We start from the raw sequence: 24881 nt of genomic DNA on the forward strand, positions 1-24881 counted from the left end.
TTAATAACCCATTATCATGGTTGGTGTCGTGACAGATGTCCAAAATCGGGTGACCTAAAACATTACTTTTCTGTCCTTGCATTTATGGCAGTGTAAGTTGTTGTTATATCATATAAAAGGTTACTAGTTGAATATGCATTTAAGTGAATTTATCCCAATAGTTTTGGGGACTATATACAGAAAATGCTGTAATTTCTAAACAGCTCACCCGATATGGATGAAAATACCCTCAAATTAAAGCTGACATTCTGCACTTTAACATCATAGTCATTGTTTCATTTCAAATACAAACAAAAGAAGAAAAATGCTTCACTGTCCCAATAATTACAGAGGGCACTGTAGCTATGTCCCCCCTTATATCTTAATGTAATGACATGAAAAAATGTAGCAGATTATTATCAATAACTTATCAACAGTTCTAACAAGTTGTCCAGAGTAGGCCATTCTCACCGGTACCCTAGTTTATAGAAAGACCCATATACCACACTAAAGATGAGGACTATGTGGCTAGATGTGCTGTGGTTCCTCCATACCTGTAGAGGGTGGTGGTGAGCCCAGCAAGGGCAGGTCAGCAGAAGGCCATACGGCCGCCCCCTCAGCCTCTCTCTGGCTCAGCTCCTCCTGCCAGATGATGGAGCTGGAGTCTTGAACCTTCTCTGAGCCCGCCTCGGGGATACCTGAGCCCGTCACCGCCACCTTTGCTGGTCCTGGCTCCTGAGAAGTGGTGGGCTCCACCTTGCGTTTCTTCTTCTGGTTCTGCTTGTTGGTCCTGGGATACACCACCAGCTGTTCAGTCCACCTGGGAAAGAGAGAGAAGAACAGAATGATAGTGAAGGCATAGAGAACACACACACGTAAGCACACATACATACACTACACACACGCACGCATTTACCCATTGATGATCTCTTTGTTCTCCCCTCGTATAAAGTACTCCTGTTCAGGAGTGATGATACAGAGAGCGTTCTTCTGGCCAGTCTTGGGCTCTGCGTCAATGACGTCAGCACACAGGTTCATATTTACCGTGCCCTGGGGCAGCGTGCTCGGCTAGAGGGGGAATAACAGAGAAACAACATTCAGTCACAAGTAATGGCCAAACCTGACACGACACAGATCGTATACCAGGGTAAATTCAAGTGGAACAGGACAACAATCAGTAGAATGATGAAGTGATTGCCTTGTAGCAAACTGGGAAGTATAATCTACGTCTGATTAGTCTCTTTCAACAGCCACAGTTGAAACTACAGCTTTTAATAGGTGCTGAAGGGGCATGGGGTCCTAGATCTCCGTCTGAGCCTAAGGGAAACTTCTACCCGGAGCTGCTATATAACAGGTGGATAGATATCACAACGTCTGGTTTCCCTCCTCCATCCCTCCCTCCTTCCTTCACTCTTTCCCACAGGCAGAGGACGTATACAGCCCCTACTATAAGGTCACGTATCCGTTATCGATGGGTTGCCGGGACAACGGGGGAAATCCATTCAGTTCCAGTGGAGTGAATGGAGGAGGTGACAGCCCTGGGAGGCTGGACTAAATAAGTTTGTGTGCATGCGTGTGCTACTGCTAACGCACATGGTTCTGCATATAAGCGCATGTTTGCCTTTGGAGAGGCACAATTTATCACGGTTTCTCCCACACTCCATATTGCCCCTCTACCGCCTAGAATTCCCCCTGAACCCCAGCATGGTCTCTCTAGTTCACTGAGATTCCTGTACTGTTGTTATCAGTCCCAGACTGAACTGTACTCTGCCTGCCTGGCTGCAGATGTAAAACAGGTGCTGTTTCTCTCCTTAGCTCCATTTAAGGCCATTCACATGGATCCTGCTTTTTGCAAGCTGCCAGTAAACCATGAGGGCTTCCAAATATGGCAATTACACTGGGTCACACTCAGAGAAACTTAGAGTACCGACTGCAGCAAGCTAGTCTCTTTACTGTACGGTGAGGGGTTTTTTTGCGCTGGGAGGGGGGGGGGGGGGGTGAGAGAGAGAGAGAGAGAGAGAGAGAGAGAGAAAGGGGGGTAGGAGGGGAATCTGTCTCATAAAAGATGCACCTTTCTTTCTTTCTGAAGGAGAAAGCATGAAGGTATTACACACTTTTCCCTTGTTCCCCTCAAATGGTTGTGGTTAGGACTGGGGGAAGATAGCTACAGATCTAAGATCAGGTTAAGGACAGGGCAAGTCCAACCAATATCGAGAGAGGGCCAGTGTGTTCTTTGAGTATGTATACGTCGTCTGATCTGATACTGGCATCAACACAAAGACTCCTCCATCTGCCAACACTGCCATTCATCCTCTCTGGCTGAGTCTCAAATGCCACCCTATTCCCTATATAGTGCATTACTTTTGACCAGAACACTATGGATAAAAAGTGGCATTTGTTATATAGTCCATGTGTTGTAGTGGGTTTGATTTCTCCGCTCCAGATCCAATCCCATATCCTCCTATTGTCCTCCTATGGGGCCGGCTATATTTAGCTGCACAGGGGGGTATTATTATCGCTAACAACTTTCTCACAGACTGTCTCTCTGACTCAGTTCACAGTTTCTACGAACAGGACACACAAAGAGGCAATAAAACACTACTAATAAAGCTAGAAAACGTTTTTAAATCGAGCAGGTCTTTATCTTCACAATGAACAAACTGTCAAGTAAAGTATTGAGATTTTAGGGGACAATTGGGCATTCCCACTAGTTCAATGCTGATGAAGTACAACTTCTTTCTCCATCTGCCAGTCAAAAATATTTGATGAATGGGCCTCATCGTATCATTCCAAAATGGTGTCAGAGTGAGACTCGCCGAGCCAGCTTTAGAATTAGGTAGAGTACACCCGCTCCATAATTGATACATTTTTCTAGGGAGTTTTATAGCCCGGACCGGCGGCAAGTAGCTTAAGAAACCAGCACCTGCTCTGCTCAGGGGTGAAAGGGAAGCAGCAAGCTGCTGTTTTATACGGCATATGTGCCTCGACATGCCGCTTCCCTCCGTGCTGCATCAAAACAGAACACACACTACTCCTACCCCTCTTTCCACAGGCAGGCAGACACTGTCACTATAGCTTCGACTCCCATGGGAAGAATACTATGGTTAAATACCTCAGTCAGGGCAATAAAACGACATTGTGAATTCAACACCTGGCATAGACCCTGGTCCCAGGCCATAGGGAAGCTTCAGGATAGTTAGTATCTAATCTGTTCTTAGTTGTAGCATTATATCAGTCAAAGTGTGGACTGTGGAGAAAACTGAATGACCCCCTGTTTCCTGTCCCTATCCTCCCAGTCATTGACCCTCCGGCCCAGGTTCTCAGAGACTGAAGAGCTGTAGTCCTTCTTGGGAGGTCCGCTTAGATTAAAACTAGCATTTGAGAACTGCCCAACTGGTGTCAGTCAACTACCCAAGGGACTGGTTAGCGGCAACATCTCAGGGACCGGTGTCGGTCCACGACTCAGTGTTTGAGAAACACTCAAACCTTCACGTTTCTGTCTTTCTCAGGTTCCGTCTCTCTTGCCTCCTCAGTCTCTCACCTTCTCTCTCTCCTACTCTCCTTCTCAGATGATCAAATGTACAACACGTCCAATCCTGTCTAATGTAGTAAAATTACATTATGCTACATTAGATATGGGTGCTTGTAGTGGCAGGCTGTGTGTATGTGGAATGTTTGGGTCTGGGGCATATCTGGCATTTTCATGTGGTTTTGGGGTCTACTGCTCTCTCTGTTTCTCTAGCCTGTTAGTTACTGGGAGCCCGCTGCACTTCACCAAATATGGGCATATCAGAGGAATGCTGTGTAGAGCCTAGACCTCTGAGCATCTCCTTCTCAGTCCGTCTCATCATGGGCTAAAATAGTTCAGTTCTAAGAAGCCACTGCCCACTCGCATTAAACATCTTGAGTGAAATCTTCCCTTAACACTTCCCTGAAAGTTGCCTCGGCTTTATGCGAGTCACACAAAAGCTCTTATTTTCAACCTTTTTGTAATTATTTTGCTTATATCATGTGTCAGATGCAAAAAAAAAGACATATTTCGGGGAAATTTGGCCCTCCAATCGACGTACTATGCACGTCATGGTTCCATAGCAACAAACAACCTTCCTCAATGAATCATGACATCGGTAGATCATTAAGATCAATGTATCTAGTATCATGTGAGATAGCTTCATATTTACAAAGATTCATCAGGTTGCTCTGGTCATTGTTGATGTTTCCACCAGTGTTACTTCAAGCCATTCTACCCCTGTGGGTTTGGCTGGGTTGCCTAACTCTGGCCTCTTCAACTGGCCAAGAGCACAGGAATTACTAATAGTAACAACCACTCTGAGCAAGAGAAGGGCCACAGCAGTCCATATTGGGTATTTTATGGGGTAGAGCAGTAGACAGTCCATCAGCCCAGTGGAGAATCAGGGCTGAGCTTCATATTCTCTGGCACATTCCAACTAACCTAAAATGTGCCTTGCTAGCTAATAGCCTAATGTCAGTCAACAACTTCCTCAGAGTGTCTAAAATACACACCCTCCAGGGATTCCGCACCATCCAGGGATTCCGGATTCAGAAAACGTGGCACCGGACAATGTGACCAGGAAGATTTTAATGTAACGGCATTAGAAACATTTACTGGACCAATATGTATTACGGTGTCCACCCATGGTGCTCAGAATGAAATAAATCACATTTAGATTATGGTAACAGAACAAGCAACTCATGATGCAGCCAATAAAAAAGTAATTTTCAAACATTTGCCAAAATGCAATTAGCGGGAAAACACCAATCAAAACAGCACACCTGATTAGAACGGTTCCATATGTGACAGAGATGAAAATGTCCATTAGAAACTTAGAAAGAGGTGGGGATCTTAAGCTGCAACAACTAGGATGGGTTGCTAATATTACTAGGATTGTGAATGTTGATATGAAAACCAATAGAACAGGAGAGAAATTGCATAGCGGTGGGTCCTATAAGGAAGTAAATTGAAATAAATTTGCCAAAATGATATAATTACTATATATAAATCCTGTCTATTTTTTTACATTTTATTCCACCTTTATTTAACCAGGTAGGCTAGTTGAGAACAAGTTCTCATTTAGAACTGCGACCTGGCCAAGATACAACAGAGTTACACATGGAATAAACAAACATACAGTCAATATTACAGTAAACAAAGTCTATATACAGCATGTGCAAATGAGGTAAGATAAGGGAGGTAAGGGAATAAATAGGCCATGGTGGCGAAGTAATTACAATAAATATAGCAATTAAACACTGGAGTGATAGATGTGCAGAAGATGAATGTGCAAGTAGAGATACTGGGGTGCAAAGGAGCAAGATAAATAAATAAATAATAACAGTATGGGGATGAGGTAGTTGGATGGGCTATTTACAGATGGGCTATGTACAGGTGCAGTGATCTGTGAGCTGCTCTGTCAGCTGGTGCTTAAAGCTAGTGAGGGAGGTAAGAGTCTCCAGCTTCAGAGATTTTTGCAGTTCGTTCCAGTCATTGGCAGCAGAGAACTGGAAGGAGAGGCATCCAAAGGAAGAAATGGCTTTGGGGGTGACAAGTGAAATATACCTGCTGGAGCGCGTGCTATGGTTTGGTGCTGCTATGGTGACCAGTGAGCTGAGATAAGGCGGGGCTTTACCTAGCAAAGACTTGTAGATGACTTGGAGCCAGTGGGTTTGGTGACGAGTATGAAGCGAGAGCCAGCCAACGAGAGCGTACAGGTCGCAGTGGGTAGTATATGGGGGTTTGGTGATAAAACGGATGGCACTGTGATAGACTGCATCCAATTTGTTGTGTTGGAGGCTATTTTGTAAATGACACCGCCGAAGTCGAGGATCGGTAGGATAGTAAATTTTACGAAGGAATGCCTTTCAGCATGATGAAGAAGGCGTTGTTGCGAAATAGGAAGCCGATTCTAAATGTAATTTTGGATTGGAGATGCTTAATGTGAGTCTGGAAGGAGAGCTCACAGTCTAACCAGACACCTAGGTATTTGTAGTTGTTCACATATTCTAAGACAGAACCGTCCAGAGTAGTGATGCTGGACGGGCGGGCAGGTGCGGGCAGCGATCGGTGGAAGAGCATGCATTTAGTTTTAATTGCATTTAAGAGCAGTTGGAGGCCACGGAAGGAGAAATACATTTAATCATTCAAAATACTTCAGAAAGCATGACTTTGCCGCAGAGGAATCGAGGATCATTAGCTTCTTTTTAAAAATAGCTGTGGATTGTTTCAAATCACAAGCTCGTAGGCCTTTTCCTACTTGGGAAGCCTGCAATTTGTGGTAGTAGAAATAAGCTCAGGGGTGAAAATAGGGTGATACGGTCTGGTACAGCATCCTGGCAAAATACATAGTGGGGGTACCTCGTACCAGTAAAACACGAGCCTATCACAATATTTAAAACAACATGTCAAGAGAACTGTAGGCTATTAGACCACTATTTATCATTACCACATGTCAGAGGCATGAAAAATGAGTGAGTGGGCTTGAAAATGGTTAAGACGAAAACACTGACATTTGGCCAAGGCATAGATGATTGGCCGACACCCACACCTCCGCAGATAGCAGTGGACGCATAAATTCTGGCCTAACGACAAACAATTTTTTGTGTTTTGTGCAACAGGTGTCTCTTTCCATTCACCACTGTTTAGAGGCTGGAGATATGTTGCGAGTGGATGAACCTGCGTGGGTCGCCTAGTAAAGTAGCTCTTTGAAGGGATTGTTGTACAATCAGATGAAAAAATTACTGGTTTGGTTTATGCCACAATAAAAGGTCATACATTTTGAAAGTTAAATGACAAATCTTTAGACTAGGCCCACAGAGATCCTATTGAATGAATAGGGATTATATGTAGTTCTATGAGTAGGCCCACAGAGATCCTATTGAATGAATAGGGATTATATATGTAGTTCTATGACTAGCCCATAAAGAATGTTGGTGCAAGCGCCCGCCTATAGAAGGTCCAGTACCAGGAAGAAATGTATTCTACCTTCAGCCCAGAATAGACCTAGCTGATTATTGAGTTGTGCTTGTCTGTGAAAAGCATCTAAAATATGTGTGAAGGTAAGTATAAGTATGTTGAGTATAATTTAAAATGTTGAGGCAAGAAGGGGACGGGTGAGTGGCGAAGATATAGGAAGCGAGTCTCTCTCCAGAACGGCTCAGCTGTCTCCCACCAATTCTTGAGCATTCATTGTGTGAATTGTTGGCCCTTTGATTGTCTATTTTGATAAACCCCCCATTAGAGCAAACAGCCTGAGTAGAGAGATGAATGCGATTGAAATAACCTGCATTGACATCATATTTTCGGCTGTTTTTATTTGTCAGCTTTATGTAGCCTATTTTTATTTCGTTGACAATGGAAGTTATCGGCTTACTGCTGCATTGGCCTATAGGCTGAGTTCCATGCGCTCTTTTCTTAAGCTGCCAATGGATCAAGGTGTTTCAATGTGTCCAAATGGCAGAGGCTGGTGCTAGCATTTGTTGAATTTTAACTTTTTGATTTGTATAATATTTCATTCAGATTTTTATGATTAACCACGTGACAACGATTGAGAAACTAAAACGTTGTTATTGAAAAGAAACTGTTCCACGAAAATGTGCATATGAAAATCATAACTGGCACGCAGATCAACAGAGATGGAAGGATAAATTGTAAGCTTCCCCAACTTAAAACTCACGCGCCTATAAAGTCTTTATGGCCTCCCGAGTGGCGCAGTGCTAGCTGTGCCACTAGATATTCTGGGTTATAGTCCAGGCTTTGTCAGACCTGCGGCACACAATTGGCGCAGCGTTGTCCGGGTTATCGGAGGGTTTGGCCGGCAGGGATGTCCTTGTCCCATCGCAAACTAGCGACTCCTGTGGCGGGCCGGGCGCAGTGCACGCTGACATGGTCTTTATAAAATTGACTCCATGTTTCCATTGTTGGATTTTGACTATAGGCTACTTTAAAGCAAGATATGAGATGTCTCATAACATGAAATAAAACATTCAGGTTTCAAACAATTTACGTTTTCAAATTAAATACTACCTCCAGCTTTGGGGCGGCAGGTAGCCTAGTGGTTAGAGCATTGGGCCAGTAACCTAAAGGTTGCTGGATCAAATCCCTGAGCTGACAAGGTAAAAATCTGTTGTTCTGCCCCTGAACAAGGCAGTTAACCCACTGTTCCTCGGTAGGCTGTCATTGTACATAATGTTCTTGCCTAGTTAAATACAGGCTAAATAAATAAAAAATAAATCCAGCTCACATTGTAATGTGGTGTGTGACACGCCGATAGCCTGTTGCCTACACTTGTAGCCTATGGTGAATGGGAGGCACGCTTCAACTACCAGTTGAGAAATAAAAAGTTGTTTTCATTGATCGTGTACCAAATCTGTTTTTAACAAGCAACTGCATTTTGAGTTGTTTCGCAATGAATGGGCTTATAAAATAACATGCTTTACTCCAGCAGCAACCAGCTGAGGAGCATCAGGAGAAATCCTGCTCAAAATAGGCACTCTATGCTGTGCACATGTGATAAATAAGATAGGCTACAGGAGGATTAACGAATATACAGCAATTCAATTCCACAAAATTATGCAAATTAACATATAGACCAGGCATCAACAACTAGATTCCCAAACAGATATAATGTTTGACTAAAACATAATCATTTCTAACCTTGCTTACATTTGTATTCGATCACGTGTGTCTCTATTATGCATCGGAATACTTGGGAACAGATTTCTTTTAAAAAATCACTCAGAGCTGATTTCCTGTTGTTTTTACAGCAATTCCACACACAAAAAAAAGAGAGCATCCCTTCATCAAAAAAGAGATGTAAAAGAGGTATTTATGATATGCTGTATACGGCCCAGATATAGACTATAGATGGGGCAAAGGTAAATTGAACTCGACCAAAACAATGGAATTGCCATGGAAACGCACGGGGGAAAGATTCCGAGTCTCCTCATTGCCCGGCAGCAAAATTTGCCTACATTTAGGCTATTGTTTATGTGTATTTCACACTATGTTGAGGTAAAAATCGAAGTAAAATGCCAGTATGGATGTCAACCCCAACACATGTTCATGTCATCTTTACCAATCAAATGCATTACAGTTAAAAACAGCTGACTACCACCACTGATTACTGTACGCTAACCATCTTATTCAAATGGGAGTTAGCATTTAGCAGTCACTTCTAAACTTGAAAAGGGACAACTTCTACATGTTATGCAGCAAAAAACAAATATATCCAAATCTGACAAAGTAACCACATTGTGGGCCTGCGACAATACATACATCATGACGGATTTGACAAATATCCACTTTGTTAGATCAGATTGTTGAATGTGGGCCAATCTGGTCAATGGAACGTCTGCGTTCCATCGACTCCTTTACCGCATCTAAACTGGTATCTGAATTGTGTAAGCATACATGGCAAGCAAGGGAAAATACAGGGTATTGTTTCTCTCTACTATATACAGTAGGCCTTTAACTTAAGGGGTTGGTGTCCGATCAGGCTGAGGATGTATACGTTGATGATGAAGAAAAAAAACAAATCATATCTACTTTAATTTCCACTCCTCCGCCTAGAGTTTAAACTAAGTAAACGATAATGTGCACTGAGATCAACGCTGAACTCTCAAAATGTTGTATAGGCTACATTTTGGAAACGTTCACATTGTGGGGGGCTGAGGCGCACAGTGACGGCAACAAAGCGGCCATTTTCCTGACCCAGTTTCCCGGTGGCGTTCCGGGGTGTTCCCTGAGCTGCAGATGAAAAGGCACAAAGACAATGAGGCCCTCCACGTCTAAATAGCACGAGCAGCTTCACAATGACTGGAAAAAAGTGCTACACCGAACTAACGGGTGTCATTCACACACAATGCACAGTGGAGAAATGGACGCACGCAAGCAGTCAGCACACACACACACACACACACAGCGAAACCAGGATGTTTCCTCCCTTTGTCATCTGGTGGGGATCCATGACAACATGAAGACAATGATTCTGATTTCAGAGATCTCATCTGCACAAAGCAACCACCTGGACACAAACACACTGCCACGGAGTGCGTAGGCCTACATCTCAGCAGTCAAAAGCAGCATCCTCTCTTCATCAATTTTGTTTGCAGAGAACTGATAACTGGGGTTTAATAAATATAAAGCAGGCCCAAAGCTACAGTCAAGGTTAGAAGCAATAGGCCAGGGACTAAAGCTATGGCAGCTTTGACAGTCAGGCAGAGCAGAGTGTTAAGTGGGCCTCTGTATACACACAAGCAGCCTAATCTCCAGCCTGATCGGCCAGTGGGATTGGTCACCCGTGTCACATTCCCAGTCACACACACACACACACAAAGGGGATGTAATAAACTGTAAGGGACTCTCTCTAGTCTCTGTTCCTCAGTTTCTTTCCCAATCTGTATTATTCTACCTCCATCATACTATATTCTCTCTCCCTCCACCTCCATATACATGTTCATGGTTGTTCAGTGTGAGGTTTACTCTGCAGTAGGGTGGGGCAGTTTCACCATCTCGCAGCACAAGGCTAGCTAACAGAGATAAGGCTTCCCAGTCAACTCTTTCCCAGGCAGGTACCACTGAATACAGTCAGGTCATTCAACATGCCTTCCCGTCCTTCACAGACCATATCAAATACTACTCTTCCCAGTCACCTCGGCTCTGCATGAAGCCATAAGGCACGAGTGCTATAACCTGATTGTAGACACAGCTAAGGAGTGCTGTTAGGTTGTTTGGGAGGAGGTGGAAGTAGCATGGCTGATATGACAGCTCCTTACCGATTCATCCAGGGCGAAACGCAGGCAGCCATGTTCGTACAGCACAAAGAACCGCCGCTGCCATTTCTGTTGGGAGAAAGAGGAACATCGTTAACACTTAATCTGATGATCTCCTTATAAACTATTAAGAAACGGCCTATAAACTAATACTGTATACAATTCCTGCAGGGAAAGAGGAGCATTGCTATTGGGCTGAAACCAACAAACACTTAAGCTCCATTATGTCCTGGGACTAATAGGGCGTAGTGAACATATAGCTAAGAAATGCTTAAAATACAATAACATAAATCCGAGAACCCAGCGCCTGTAGTCTGGGTACCAGACGTTTTAGCTAACACTCCTTGCCACTACTGTCATTCTTGGTCATTTCCCATGTCTTTGGTAAATAACATGGAGAACAAGGAGTGGAATGAAATAGCCGAATAGAGACGGCAACCAGACTGGGGGCTCCCGAGTGGCGCAGCGGTCTAAAGCACTGCATCTCAGTGCTACAGACACCCTGGTTCAAATCCAGGCAGTTTCATAACCGGTCGTGATTGGGAGTTCCATAAGGCGGCGCACAATTAGCCCAGCATCATCCGGGTTTGGCAGGTGTAGGCCGTTATGGTAATTAAGAACTTGTTCTTAACTGACCCCCCCCATATTTATGAATGAGGTCCCAGGTGAAGTTGCCTGGTTTTAATTTAACCAGGCAACTTCACCTGGGACCTCATTCATAAATTAAGCTAAGGTGGGTTTATAGTTTACAATTACACTCATATTAGTACACAATTTTGCATTATTTGAACTAATGATAACTAGCTACCAAGAGGCTAGACCAGTTTTCCCAAAAGTGAACGATGCCGCTATCAATCAAATCAAATGAAAATTGTATTTGTCACATGCTTAGTAAACAACCGGTGTAGACTTTGTGAAATGCTTACTTAGGGGCCTTCCCAACAATGCTGAGAGAAAGAACATAAGGAAATAATAGAAAAGTAATACAGTTGATGTAGGAAGTTTACATACACCTTAGCGAAATACATTTAAACTCAGTTTGTCACAATTCCTGGCAATTAATCTGAGTAAAAATTCCCTGTCTTAGGTCAGTTAGGATCACCACTTTATTTTAAGAAGGTGAAAAGTCAGAATAATAGGAGAGAGAATGATTTATTTCAGCTTTTATTTCTTTCATCACATTCCCAGTGGGTCAGAAGTTTACATACACTGAATTAGTATTTGGTAGCATTGCCGTTAAATTGTTTAACTTGGGTCAAACATTTTGGATAGCTTACACAAGCTTCCCACAATAAGTTGGGTGAATTTTGGCCCAATACTCCTGACAGAGCTGGTGTAACTGAGTCAGGTTTGTAGGCCTCCTTGCACGTACACGCTTTTCAGTTCTGCCCACAAATTTTCTACAGGATTGAGGTCAGTGCTTTGTGATGGCCACTCCAATACCTTAACTTTGTTGTCCTTAAGCCATTTTGCCACAACTTTGGAAGTATGCTTGAGGTCTTTGTCCATTTGGAAGACCCATTTGCGACCAAGCTAACTTCCTGACTGAGGTCTTGAGATGTTGCTTCAATATATCCACATAATTTTCCTACCTCATGATGCTATCAATTTTGTTAAGTACACCAGTCCCTCCTGCAGCAAAGCCCCCCCACAACATGATGCTGCCACCCCCATGCTTCACGGTTGGGATGGTGTTCTTCAGCTTGCAAGCCTCCCCCTTTTTCCTCCAAACATAACGATGGTCATTATGGCCAAACAATTCTATTTTTGTTTTATCAGACCAGAGGACATTTCTCCAAAAAGTACGATCTTTGGCCCCATGTGCAGTTGCAAACCGTAGTCTGGCTTTTTTAATGCCGGTTTTATAGCAGTGGCTTCTTCTAAGCTGAGCAGCCTTTCAGGTTATGTCGATTATAGGACTCGTTTTACTGTGGATATAGATACTTTTGTACCCGTTTCCTCCAACATCTTCACAAGGTCTTTTGACGTTGTTCTGGGATTGATTTGCACTTTTCACACCAAGATACGTTCATCTCTCGGAGACAGAACGTGTCTCATTCCTGAGCGGTATGACCCATGGTGTTCATACTTGCGTACTATTGTTTGTACAGATTGCTCCCAAGGATGAACCAGACTTGTGGAGGTCTACACATTTTTTCATGAGGTCTTGACTGATTTCTTTTGATTTTCCCATGATGTCAAGCAAAGAGGCACTGAGTTTGGAGGTAAGCCTTGAAATACATCCACAGGTACACCTCCAATTTACTCAAATGAAGTCAATTAGCCTATCAGCAGCTTCTAAAGCCATGACATCATTTTCTGGAATTTTCCAAGCAGTTTAAAAGACACAGTCAACTTAGTGTATGTAAACTTCTGACCCACTGGAATTGTGATAGTGATAAGTGAAATAATTGTTGGGAAAATTACTTGTGTAATGCACAAAGTAGATGTCCTAACCGACTTGCCAAAACTATAGTTTGTTAACAAGAAACGTGTGGAGTGGTTGAAAAAAAAGTTAATGACTCCAACCTAAGTGTATGTAAACTTCCTACTTCAACTGTATGTACATATAACTAGGCATAAAGTGACTAGGCAACAGGATAGATAAAACAGTAGCAGCAACGTTTATGATGAGTCGAAAAAGTTTGTGCAAAAAGGGTCAATGCAGATAGTCAGCTTAGCTATTTGGTTAACTATTTAAATAACAATTTAGCAGTCTTATGGCTTGGGGGTAGAATTTGTTCAGGGTCCTGTTGGTTCCAGACTTGGTGCATCAGTACCGCTTGCCGTGCGGTAGCAGAGAGAACAGTCTATGACCTGGGTGGCTGGAGTCTGACACATTTTAGGGCCTTCCTCTGACACTGCCTGGTATACAGGCCCTGGATGTCAGGGAGCTCGGCCCCAGCGATGTACTGGGCAGTATGCACTACCCTCTGTAGCGCCTTGCGGTTGAATGCCAAGCAGTTGCCATACCAAGCGGTGATGCAGCCAGTCAAGATGCTCTCAATGGTTCAGTTGTAGAACTTCACGACTATGTTGGTGTGTGGACACCGAGGAGCTTGAAGCTCTGGATACGCTCCACTACAGCCCTGTCGATGTGAATGGGGGTGCACTCGGCCATCCATTTCCTTAAGTCCACGATCAGCTCCTTTGTCTTGCTGACGTTGAGGGAGAGGTTGTTGTCCTGGCACCACACTGCCAGGTCTCTGACCTCCATTCTACTAAGCTTACCTGAACGAAATATACAAAACTGATCATGACTTGATTAAATCTCATGTCACTATGATTAGTTGGCAAACATGCAACAATACCTGTATACTGTCAATGACAGATGAATTATTTGCGTTGCTGGCTTCATTAAAAACGTCATCTGATGGATTTTGGATGTCCTTGGTCTCAATTATTTGTTCAAGGGCCTATACGAGGCCAACTTAACTACATTATCCTGAAGGCATACTTAAACACCCTTTTTTTTTTTTAACTTTGCGTGAATGATGTCTCAACTTTAAACAATGCAAATTCTGTTTCGCTTCTTTCTATTCTGTGACTGCATGAAATAGCAACCATGACATGAATTCAGCGATTACATTTGTTTACTTCATCTTTGTGGCTCCCTGATGAAACAGTAACATCCATTACTGTACTTAGTCTTAGCTAACCTGCACCACATACCGAATCTTCTGTACTTTTTCCAGTACTAGAACATAAAAAACGGTTCGGAACTAGAATTTGTTACTTTCGGTACTCCTGTCAAAATGGGTCAAGAATCAAGCTTGTCTATCAGCGCAGCAGACCCCTTATTACAGCGCACACTGAGAGTCTGGGCTGCATCATGTTACATCATCATGCTGCACACAACTCAACACATTTGAATAACGTGACATGGCATGTAGACATTTTTAAACATGATTATTGTTCGTAAAACAATGTCTATACATGCTAGAACACTTTACAATGCAAGAAGATACTGGTAGCGGACAGCTAAAAATAACATCCATTCTCTACCCTAGTACTTTGTTTGTGATTATATGCAAACTACAACGCAAAAAAAATGCTGATTTCAAAGCTGATTGCCACCAAAAACGTTATTAATTAACTCGGTCTCTCGCTCATGTCTCTCCCAAAGATGATCAGCAAACTCTGTTAAAGAGACGGCGCACATTTGTATAAAATAAGCTACTTCTATACAAATGTTGTTGTTCAGTACAATAAAATAAATAAACCTTTATTTAACCAGGCAATTCAGTTAAGAACAAATTCTTATTTACAATGACTAAGTCTACGCCGGTTGTTTACTAAGCATGTGACAAATACAATTTTATTTTCATTTGACCTGATATTCACTTTTGGGAAAACTGGTCTAGCCTCTTGGTAGGTAGTTATCATTAGTTCAAATAATGCAAAATGGTGTACTAATATGAAAGTGTAATTGTAAACTATAAACCCACCTTAGCTTAATTTATGAATGAGGTCCCAGGTGAAGTTGCCTGGTTAAATTAAAACCAGGCAACTTCACCAGGGACCTCATTCATAAATATGGGGGGGGGGGGGGTCAGTTAAGAACAAATTCTTAATTACCATAATGGCCTACACCTGCCAAACCCGGACGACGCTGGGCTAATTGTGCGCCACCCTATGAGACTCCCAATCACGGCCGGTTGTTATGCAGCCTGGATTCAAACCAGGGTGTCTGTAGTGACACCTCTAGCACTGAGATGCAGTGCCTTAGACCGCTGCGCCACTCGGGAGCCCTTGCAAGGGAAACAGATCGTTTGTCATCTGTAGCCCAATGAAATCAGCCAAAACAAGCTCAATAACTCAATGCATGCACACACTTATAATGCATTCACCTGTATTGTGGATAGGCCTAGGCTCTTGATTTACCCAGTTTATCAATAAAGATTTACCATTCAAAAAAAATTATTACCATTATGTTGTTAAAGTTAGAATGGTAAAAACATACCAAAGTCAAATTGATTGTATAATTGATTCATTAATGTATACATGGCGGTCTCTGAAAAATATGGATGTACATTTTTTTATAACGTAATGCTATTGAACTCAAAAGATGCCCAACGATTGAACAGAGCAGTAGCTGAGTATATCTGTCTGGATCAAGCGCCATTCTGTAACCTGGTAATATGGCTTCTTTGTTGCAGTGGTATTGTCTTGTTATTGTTTTGGTATCGAGTATTGTGATGCTAAACCTGGTATCGAAGTCAAAAATCTGGTATCATGACAACACTAGTACTCTCTATTGCTGCTTTTCAACTGTAACACCAGTGTTATACTTAAGCAATAAGGCAGGAGGGGATCTGGTATACGACCAATATACCACTACTATGGGTTGTTCTTATGCAGGACGCAACGCGGAGTGCCTGGATACAGCCTTTAGCCGTGGTATATTGGTGGCCCTATACCATAAACCCCCAAGGTGCCTTAATGCTATTATAAACTGGTTACCAACGTAATTAGAGCAGTAAAAATAAATATTTAGTCATATCCGTGATATTCGATCTGATATACCACGGCTGTCAGCCAATCAGCATTCAGGGCTCGAACCACCCAGTTTATAATAGTGTATACAACCTGATGTTATAGGAAATTGTGTTTCCATAGTGTAGCAAAGGCTCATATTTATCTTAGACTTTTTAGTTCACTGTTCCATTAAATTGCGCTTTTTGTTAACTGTCCCTTTAACTGCAGACACCTCTGAGCCATAGAGATGTATAGAGCTTGCAATGTATCAGTCCTCAATGGAGCTGCCCATGTTAAACACGTTTTTTGGCACTAGAGACCCTTTGTACATCTCTATGCTCTGAGCACACCTGCAACCAATTTCACTTCTTAAATATCTGAGTTCCTTTGTCTTTTAGTTCAGTGCCAAACAATCTTAGCACTAGTACAAAACCTCTCCAACATGTATCTTTTCATTTCTGCTATCTGTGAGTCCAATACCCAAACGTAAGTAACCCGCAATATTATTTACATTCTTCAATTGATCTGGATTTAAAGATGCACTGTTGTTTATTAGTGGTAGGATGTTGTTAGAAATATTTGCATATTGAAAGGATCTAATTTGTACCTTCAAAATGAATATTTTACTGCTTTGGAGAAATTTTTATATTTATCATTTGACTACTGGCTCAGATTGTGAAAAGTAATTGTTTACGATCAAATATGCTGCTAAATGTTTTTGTTTACTGTCAGCACAAGTCAATGGAAATTAAGTTTGATTTGGAGGAAATAAAACCGGAGCACCGACTCCCTAAAACAGAACCTCAAGTCTCTCTCCTTATCCTCTAACCCGGGATCACTGCGTCACCTACCTCACCCAGTGATTCAAAATAGGCAACCTGCCTTATCACATTGCTAGGGCTGACAGTGAGAACTTCTGAAGAGCAGAATCAACAACCTCTGCATAATCGAAACAGTTGCATTGTGAGGTGTTAACCGTAAAAGGTGTAAACCCATATTCACAGTTAGCCATTGTTATGCAGATGCAGCCCCAGTGGACTTTCCCCCAAGATAGCGCAGGTTCTTCGGCGCCATGGCCCATCTGGCTTAGCGCTGTTTGTTGAATAGATTCCATGATCCGGACATGAGCGAGTGCTCGGCTCCTTCACACCACTGTGTGTAACCGTATGTGCGCTCTAATCATCGTGACGTATAGCACCAGGCGAATTGGCATGAAAAGGACAATACGTATGCAGATCTAGAGCCCATTTCTCTGACCATTCGATTATACGCTAGGGCTTGTGTTTCAAGCGCTTCCATTACGCCTCAAAGCTTACTTCCCAAATAGATTTTAAGTGGATTAAAACATCCCGATTGGTCAAAGTTCACCCATCCCCCTCTCACTATGAGGTTCTGCTGTCCGGGAATGGTGTTTGTCTAATGTTTATCATGCGACTACAGTGCTATGGAAGAACAGGGAACAAACATACTAACCCATCCCCCATTCCATGTGAGCGCGTGCACGCCTCATGGTTGCTCTTACCCGGGATCTCTGCATGGGGTTGTCAAAGTCTGTTCCCTCGGGGGCCAAGCACAGCCATCCGCCGTAAATAGGTTTGGCCTGTAAAACAGAGCGATTTAGACAATCATTAAAATTGGGGGGGGGGGGGGCAGTCAGCAAGGAGAGGGCACATTTTGGGGTCCAGATGTTCCTATAGACCCTCCCCAATGAGGCAGTTTTCAAACCACAAAACCAGTTAGCAAGCCTGTCGGCCTAATTAGCATTGTTTGATAGACACCATTGCCTTGCATTCAAATGACTTAAATGAAGATTTGTGAATGAGAACAGCGCCTGCTTATAAACCTACATTCACTTCATGGAAGTTGTTTGAGCCAAAAACCTGCATGTTTCCAATGAAAACACAGAAGTTCAAAAGATGTGGAAATGTATAAACATTGAGCAGAGCTCCCACGGTGAGGGGGTGGCTGTTTAAAATGGCTGCTCTTTGCACTCTAAAACATGTTTGTCTTGGTCTAACTTTTACTGTTAAACATTACCAAGAAGCAGCTGTCAGGCCTGTTTTGCAAAAAAAAAAAAAAAAAAAACATCCCTCCTACCTTCTTTACCTCAAAATCCAGACTGGCATCTTACACGTGGTAGAGTGTACGATTATTAGACTGTGTGGGTATTGGCCCTGGCTGTCACTAGCTAGCCCATGTCCCTGCATGTCTGTCAAATCGATATGTGCCTTGTTTCCGCTTGCATAGACTGACTGCCTATAGAGACATTTAACTGGTTACTTTTAACAGGTGATGGGGTGACTGAGGAGATAAACGTGCCATGACCTAGTCCTACGAAATCTGATAAGTCTACCATTTTGGCAGCAGTGACGACTAATGATTTTACTTATTGATGATGAGCTGATTATCTGCAGCACTGAAGTCTACGCCTAGGCTACGATCCAAAATGGATGTTTCCTGTCCTCAGATCTTATGTTATCAATAAAGTAGCAAATATCACAGGTCTTGCTATAATGCATAACCTATTTCTCCATTCTTCTCTTACAAAACATCCAAAGAGAGAGCGAGGCAGAGAGAAAGAGCTGGACAGGAAAGAATGAGCGAGACACAAGGAGAGGCAGTGTAAGCGAGCAGCTGTGGCCTGTAGCGATGTTGGTGGGCTGAGGAGCCAGGAGACCTGGAGAGGAGGGACACACCCTTACACCCTTCCTCCCTCCACACACACAAGCCTCACTTCCTCTATAGTGGTCCTCCTGTGACCTCGCCCTCCCCCATCAGCTCTCTCCCACAGACCTACCTTCCCCCTCCATTCCAGCCCGCCTCCAACCCCACCGGCAGTGAGGTTAACCCATAGAGATAGAGGACTCTAGTGCCCAAAAGTCTGTTTTAGCATGGGCAGCGCTATTGGGGACTTTCACAATGTTGAAGTAGAAAACTGGGTGGGACTTCCTATGGGTTAAGGGAGGATCACATCATTCCATCCAGGTCATCAGGTGGGATTAACCAATGAATTATACTTGTGAGAAAACATTCCATAACTGCAGGTGGCAGTAAATCGTCAACCTTGGCGTCATACCTGTTCAAACACACCAAGTGGCAGTATGCACCCTTTCCGTTTGTTTACCAACTCATAGTAGTAGAAGAAAATTGACTACTTCAAAATGGAGATGCTCATACTCTCTCAGATGCCATAATCGGACAGATATAATTGCGTCCTCTATCACGCGTTAACCTCTTATTGCCTCCCCAGTACAATCCTCCACTCATTTAGGAGTCATGCCAAAAAGGTCCATTCAAACATAAGGTACACGCATCTGAAAGTTCACCTTACTACTCCTAGCCAAGTAAAACCAATGCAGAGCCTTGGTGATTGTACACTGAACAAAAATAAACGCAACATGTAAAGTGTTGGTCCATTGTTACATGAGCTGAAATTAAAGATCCCTGAAATGTTCCATTCACACAAAGCATATCTCTCAAATGTTTTGCACAAATTTGTTGACATCCCTGCTAGTGAGCATTTCTCCTTTGCCAAGATAATCCATCCACCTGACAGGTGTGGCATATCAAGAAACTGATTAAACAGCATGATCATTACACCGGTGCACCTTGTGCTGGGGACAATAAAAGGCCACTTTAAAAAGTGCCTGGATCGACGTATAGGACAGCGTACTCCAGTTCCATCAATATCCAGCAACTTCGCACAGCCATTGAAGAATGGGACAACATTCCACAGTCCACAATCAACAGCCTGACAAACTCTCTACGAAGAAGACATGTGGCTCTGCATGAGGCAAATAGTAGTCACACCAGATACTGACTGGTTTTCTGATCCATGCCCCTACTTTTTTTTAGGGCATATCTGTATTCCCAGTCATGTACAGATGCATATCTGTATTCCTAGTCATGTGAAATCCATAGGTTAGGGCCTAATGAATTTATTTCAATTAACTGATTTCCTTATATGAACTGTAACTCAGTAAAATATTTGAAACTGTTGCATGTTTATTATTGTTCAGTATAGATAGAACTGGAACTTATAGGTCTAAGACATCATTTTGGACCATGTGGAATTGAGATCTATGTACATTCATTTGAGAACTCGGGGCTCCACTGGTGAGTAACCTGTGAGAAACTCTTTTCCAGGTTCAATCCCAACCCCGCACTTTCACAAGCTCTTCCTCTCCTCCCTCAAATCTTTCCATACCCCTGCCTCCTCTCTCTCCCTGGGTTTTCACTCTCCTTCGCTCTCTATACTCCCATCATCCCCCACTATCACTCCCAAACTGTTCTGCCTGTATTTCCACCATTTCCTTGCCTGCCACTCTCCCTCCTCCCTGCCTCCCACCTTCTATCCTGAGTGGGTTCTCTATCTGACCGATGCCTCGGGAACTACAGAGCAGCGTAGCTCAGCAATAGCCTTGATCCAGAAAAAACACCTTTAAAACTATCGTCCTCTCCCAGCAGAATGTAAACTTTTTAAATATGATCTTTGAGAACTAGAAATTACTAAAATAAAAGCTAGAAAGTCAGGGATAATAGACCATTCTAAATACTAATTTGAGTATTCTTTTTTTTTTTACATGGCTGGATTACTGGTAGGGCACATGCCCGGGGGCCCCATTGGTTTTATTATGTTTGAGCATAAGAACACAGAATTAGCCATAGCAAAATGAGTGTGGATTGTAGGAAATTAGCTTTCACGCTGCAGAAAAATTTCTCAGCTCCATGGAAAAATTTAGAGAATTACAGGAAATGAGCTGAAAAACGCAACATCTCTCTACGCCGCCAATTCCGGAACGATTTAGGCCAATCCAACGGCGTGGTTGGGCTACCACCTACACTCTGTTTTGATCTAGAACAACCTTGCCTGACTCCACTGCTGCTGGAAAAATGCTAGGGGAAACACTGCGTGACCAACTAAATATACCAGCACCAGAGTTTACAGGCATTTAAGTCTACACTTTAGGGAAATAAATAATTTTTCAGGCTAAACAAATTGTAATAGAAAGAATTTGCTGACACACACCAAGGGATCGGGGGGGGGGGGGGTAAAACAAAGATTGCAATATAAACATACTCTTCCTTCACATTCATTTCCTTTCAGATAACTTTTCCATGTGGGCTAGGCATATCTCTTTCAATGTTGTATTTATGAGGTGTGACCGAATGACTAAAGTGTGTTAAAGTTTGAAACAACCCCCATTTCCAAATATCTAAATAACTCGCTTTACATTTAGGGTTCAAATTCAGTTAGACTAATGAGCGCCTCTTGAAGCCATGCATAGTGTTCAAACTGCATTAAGAGACACTTAACCCAGCCAGGGTGCATCTACTAACCAGAGGCCGAGAGCATAGAAGTGGAACCACCCTCTGTTTCAGTTATGATTTCCACTTTAGTGTTTTCATTTCGTCCACTCAGTGCTAAGGACGTCATTACAGAATATGAGAGTGCAGATAGGCTACATTCTTCAGTTGTTTACATTTTCCTGTCCAATGGCAGTCAATGTCATGACTAGTTCCTTGGATAGATTTGGGCTAAATTTATTTCAAGGGGTTGTTTTGTTTTATGAGATTAGAACTAGCTAGCTGTAGCGTATTGTTTAAATTCTCAGACTCCCCTGGTATGAGACAACTCATTACTAGCCCTATATGGATAGAGCAGCGGATAGAAGCATCTCTGGTTCCACTGGTGACGTCATAAAGGCCCTGGGAGAGAGCAAGGCTGGGTCTCAGGAGGATTAAAGAAGTGATGTAATCGCTTTAAGATTCTAGTCCTGACTCAGGAGTCCAGGTCTAACCCCACAGTAATCACAAGCAGGCTGTCATACACACAGAGAAACGCAAACACACTCTCACTCATACACTACACAAGCAGAGAAACACACACTCACTAATACACAAGCAGAGAAACACATGCACACTTTCTCAATCACACCCATTTTGTGGAGGAGAGGATGCTTGCTGGCGTTGCTGTTCTTAAGCCATGTTCAAGGGCCCATCTGGACCTCATCACATGGGATCAATTATAGGATACAACAGAAACTAGCTAATGATCTCAGAGATAGAAATCCTCTCATTCACTACTTCACTGGGTGAAGGAAACCAAGGGGACTTGTAATACGACTTGAGTACACATACAGTATTTCACCGGATGTGCTACCTTGTCTCAGACCTGCTGTTTTCAACTCTCTACAGACAGCAGGAGTGGTAGAGATACTCTAAAATTTAGAGTCTAAATGATCAGCTATGAAAAGCCAACTGACATTTACTCCTGAGGTGCTGCCCTGTTGCACCCTCCACAACCACTGTGATGTATTATTATTTGACCCTGCTGGTCATCTATGAACATCTTGGCCATGTTCTGTTATAATCTCCACAGCTAGAAGAGGACTGGACACCCCTCATAGCCTGGTTCCATTCTAGGTTTCTTCCTAGGTCATTTTTCCTAGCCACCGTGCTTCTACACCTGCATTGCTTGCTGTTTGGGGTTTAGGCTGGGTTTCTGTACAGCACTTTGGCTTTATAAATACATTTGATTGATTGTGAGGACTTTATGTGTAGGATACACTTAAGTTGAATTTGGGGTCACGTTCAGGATGGCACAATCTTCTTGTTTGCGGCCACAGTTATCGGAGCGTGGCAGCACAGTCCCTTAAGTCAGCTGGTGACCTTGCCTGCCAGTCACATGGATGTTTCAGGACAATGTCTCCCAAAAATTGGACAGGATCCATGATGGGTCAGCTGATTCCTTCTTTTGGGAGGATGGTGTTATTTGCCAGTAAAAAACGTTATTCCTAACCTGAAGCTGGTCAAACCTCCCTTATAAAATGAATCTATCCAAATCGAATGTTCATTTGTGGCTTTACACCAGGGTCCTATTATTACAACTGATTCCTCATATTGAACCAGTGGTTGATTGTGAGAAACACTGGTTTTCTTCCTAGCAGACCACGCCTTAGTTTGTCAGACTGAAGCAGGAGATTATACATACATACACACACCATTAGTTCATCTCTAAAGGAGTCAGTCTTCAACAAATGGTCACGGAATGAGGACACAATCAGAATGATACACACATGCTGAACTATAAATAACAGACACTTCCACTTAAGACTTGAGGATGGCAAAGTAGACAGCATGAAATTACATTTTCAGTTTCTAAAGGTTTTAGAATACTAACTGGAAGTTTGACTAGGTAGCTGGCTAAAATATTGCCAAAATTCGACTGTTACACAACTTGACAGTAACAGCAAACTCGAGACGCCCAAATGGTCACATTGTCGCATAGGTGTTTGTAACATGTGAACTGCAATGTGGCTACATCATCACAATAACAATTATTTACCTGATTCAGATCTTGATCGGTCAAGAGATGCAACTCCCGAGGTTTGAAGCAGTTCTGACATTTACTTTTATTAAAAATGTTCGCCTGGAATTTTCTGCAAGGGTTCTCTTTCGCTGTAGACATTGTATATCGCCTCCGTTCACCGTAAATGCAAATTAGTTCAAAATTGACGACTGGATAATCCGTTCTCTGCGTTTCTTTCATCCAATTTGGAACAAGGGCCCAGCAATCCAACGCATGATGATCCAAATAACTATATAGGCTAACTAACGTTAGTGGTCTTGAGTTTTACACACACAAACCAAATTCAAGGTTTCTATTGTTTAGTTGTACCCAATTTATATGATCCAATATATGACTGCTAGTCATCAAGATAGCGAGACACCATTCTTGTACGTTATTCAGTCCATGGCCTGCCCTTAATTCACAAAGCCGAACGAGTAACGTTAGCTAAGCGATTAACAAACAAACTAGCTTGGTTTTTGTAATCATTGACGTTATTGTGCAAATTGCAAAAACAGCAACTGCACATTATAACATGCACCCATTTGACGGAAAATCGCAAAAGTGGAGGTAGCTGGCTATGAAGAGCTGGCTAGCTACAATCGTAGCTAGCAGTTGCTCTTTGCAAAGTCTACCACCACTGCTTCTTCGCTGGCTATAGCAGTAAATTAGCTAGCGAGCTAGAAATCCTCTCGCCTAGCTGTTTAGCTTGGGTTAAAACGGTCCAGAATATAAATGTTCAGCGAAATTCACTCCCCGTTGACACATAGTAAACGGACAAAGCGCCTCTTGCAGAATCATTGAAGCATCAACAACTTTTTCGGTTTTGTTTTGATAACCAGCTCCACTAGCTGCTCCCCAGGTTTATATTCTTCCTATTTTCAGGCGAAATCTTTCCCAGTGGAGAGGTCGCGAGCTCACAGATTTGTTGGGCATTGTGAACCTAGTGACATTACGGTCCCGTGATCATACGGCATCATTTCAAAATAAAAGTCCTCTGTAATTGTTTTACTTGACTTTTTTTTCTGATTTAAAATCACAAATATTAAAGTTTGAAGTGACTAAAATATGAATTTATTGAAAAAACTAACAATGTATTATTGAAATCAATTAAGAAAGATCGATTTACTGTCTCATAATTTTTTTACTATAAATTATAATAATGCAACAATACCAACACTGTTGCTGGAAGTATTAATGGTTTTAAACTACTGTCAACTCTTAACAGAACATGTTTTGAAGAAAACATTTTCACATTTTCCCTGTTCAAGGGTAACTTTTTTTC

At 42.6% G+C, this 24881-nt stretch overlaps 1 protein-coding gene across 3 annotated transcripts in view; it reads right to left on the reverse strand.

The window, feature by feature from the left end:
* mprip (myosin phosphatase Rho interacting protein) overlaps positions 1-24561 on the reverse strand; it is a 66595-nt gene extending 42034 nt beyond the window's left edge. For 2 of the 3 annotated variants that reach the window (XM_055890416.1, XM_055890417.1), the window contains exons 1-5: positions 23594-24561; positions 17768-17845; positions 10771-10836; positions 896-1047; positions 534-799 (exon numbers count right to left, since the gene is read on the reverse strand). In XM_055890416.1, the coding sequence (XP_055746391.1) occupies positions 534-799; positions 896-1047; positions 10771-10836; positions 17768-17845; positions 23594-23797 (766 nt within the window). In that variant the 5' untranslated portion in view covers positions 23798-24561. The remainder of the gene's footprint in view (positions 1-533; positions 800-895; positions 1048-10770; positions 10837-17767; positions 17846-23593) is intronic. The other variant, XM_055890419.1, reaches the window with a different exon arrangement.
* Between the last annotated feature and the right edge of the window lie 320 nt (positions 24562-24881).

Source organism: Salvelinus fontinalis, chromosome 30, assembly GCF_029448725.1.
Source record: "Salvelinus fontinalis isolate EN_2023a chromosome 30, ASM2944872v1, whole genome shotgun sequence".
NCBI lineage: Eukaryota > Metazoa > Chordata > Actinopteri > Salmoniformes > Salmonidae > Salvelinus > Salvelinus fontinalis.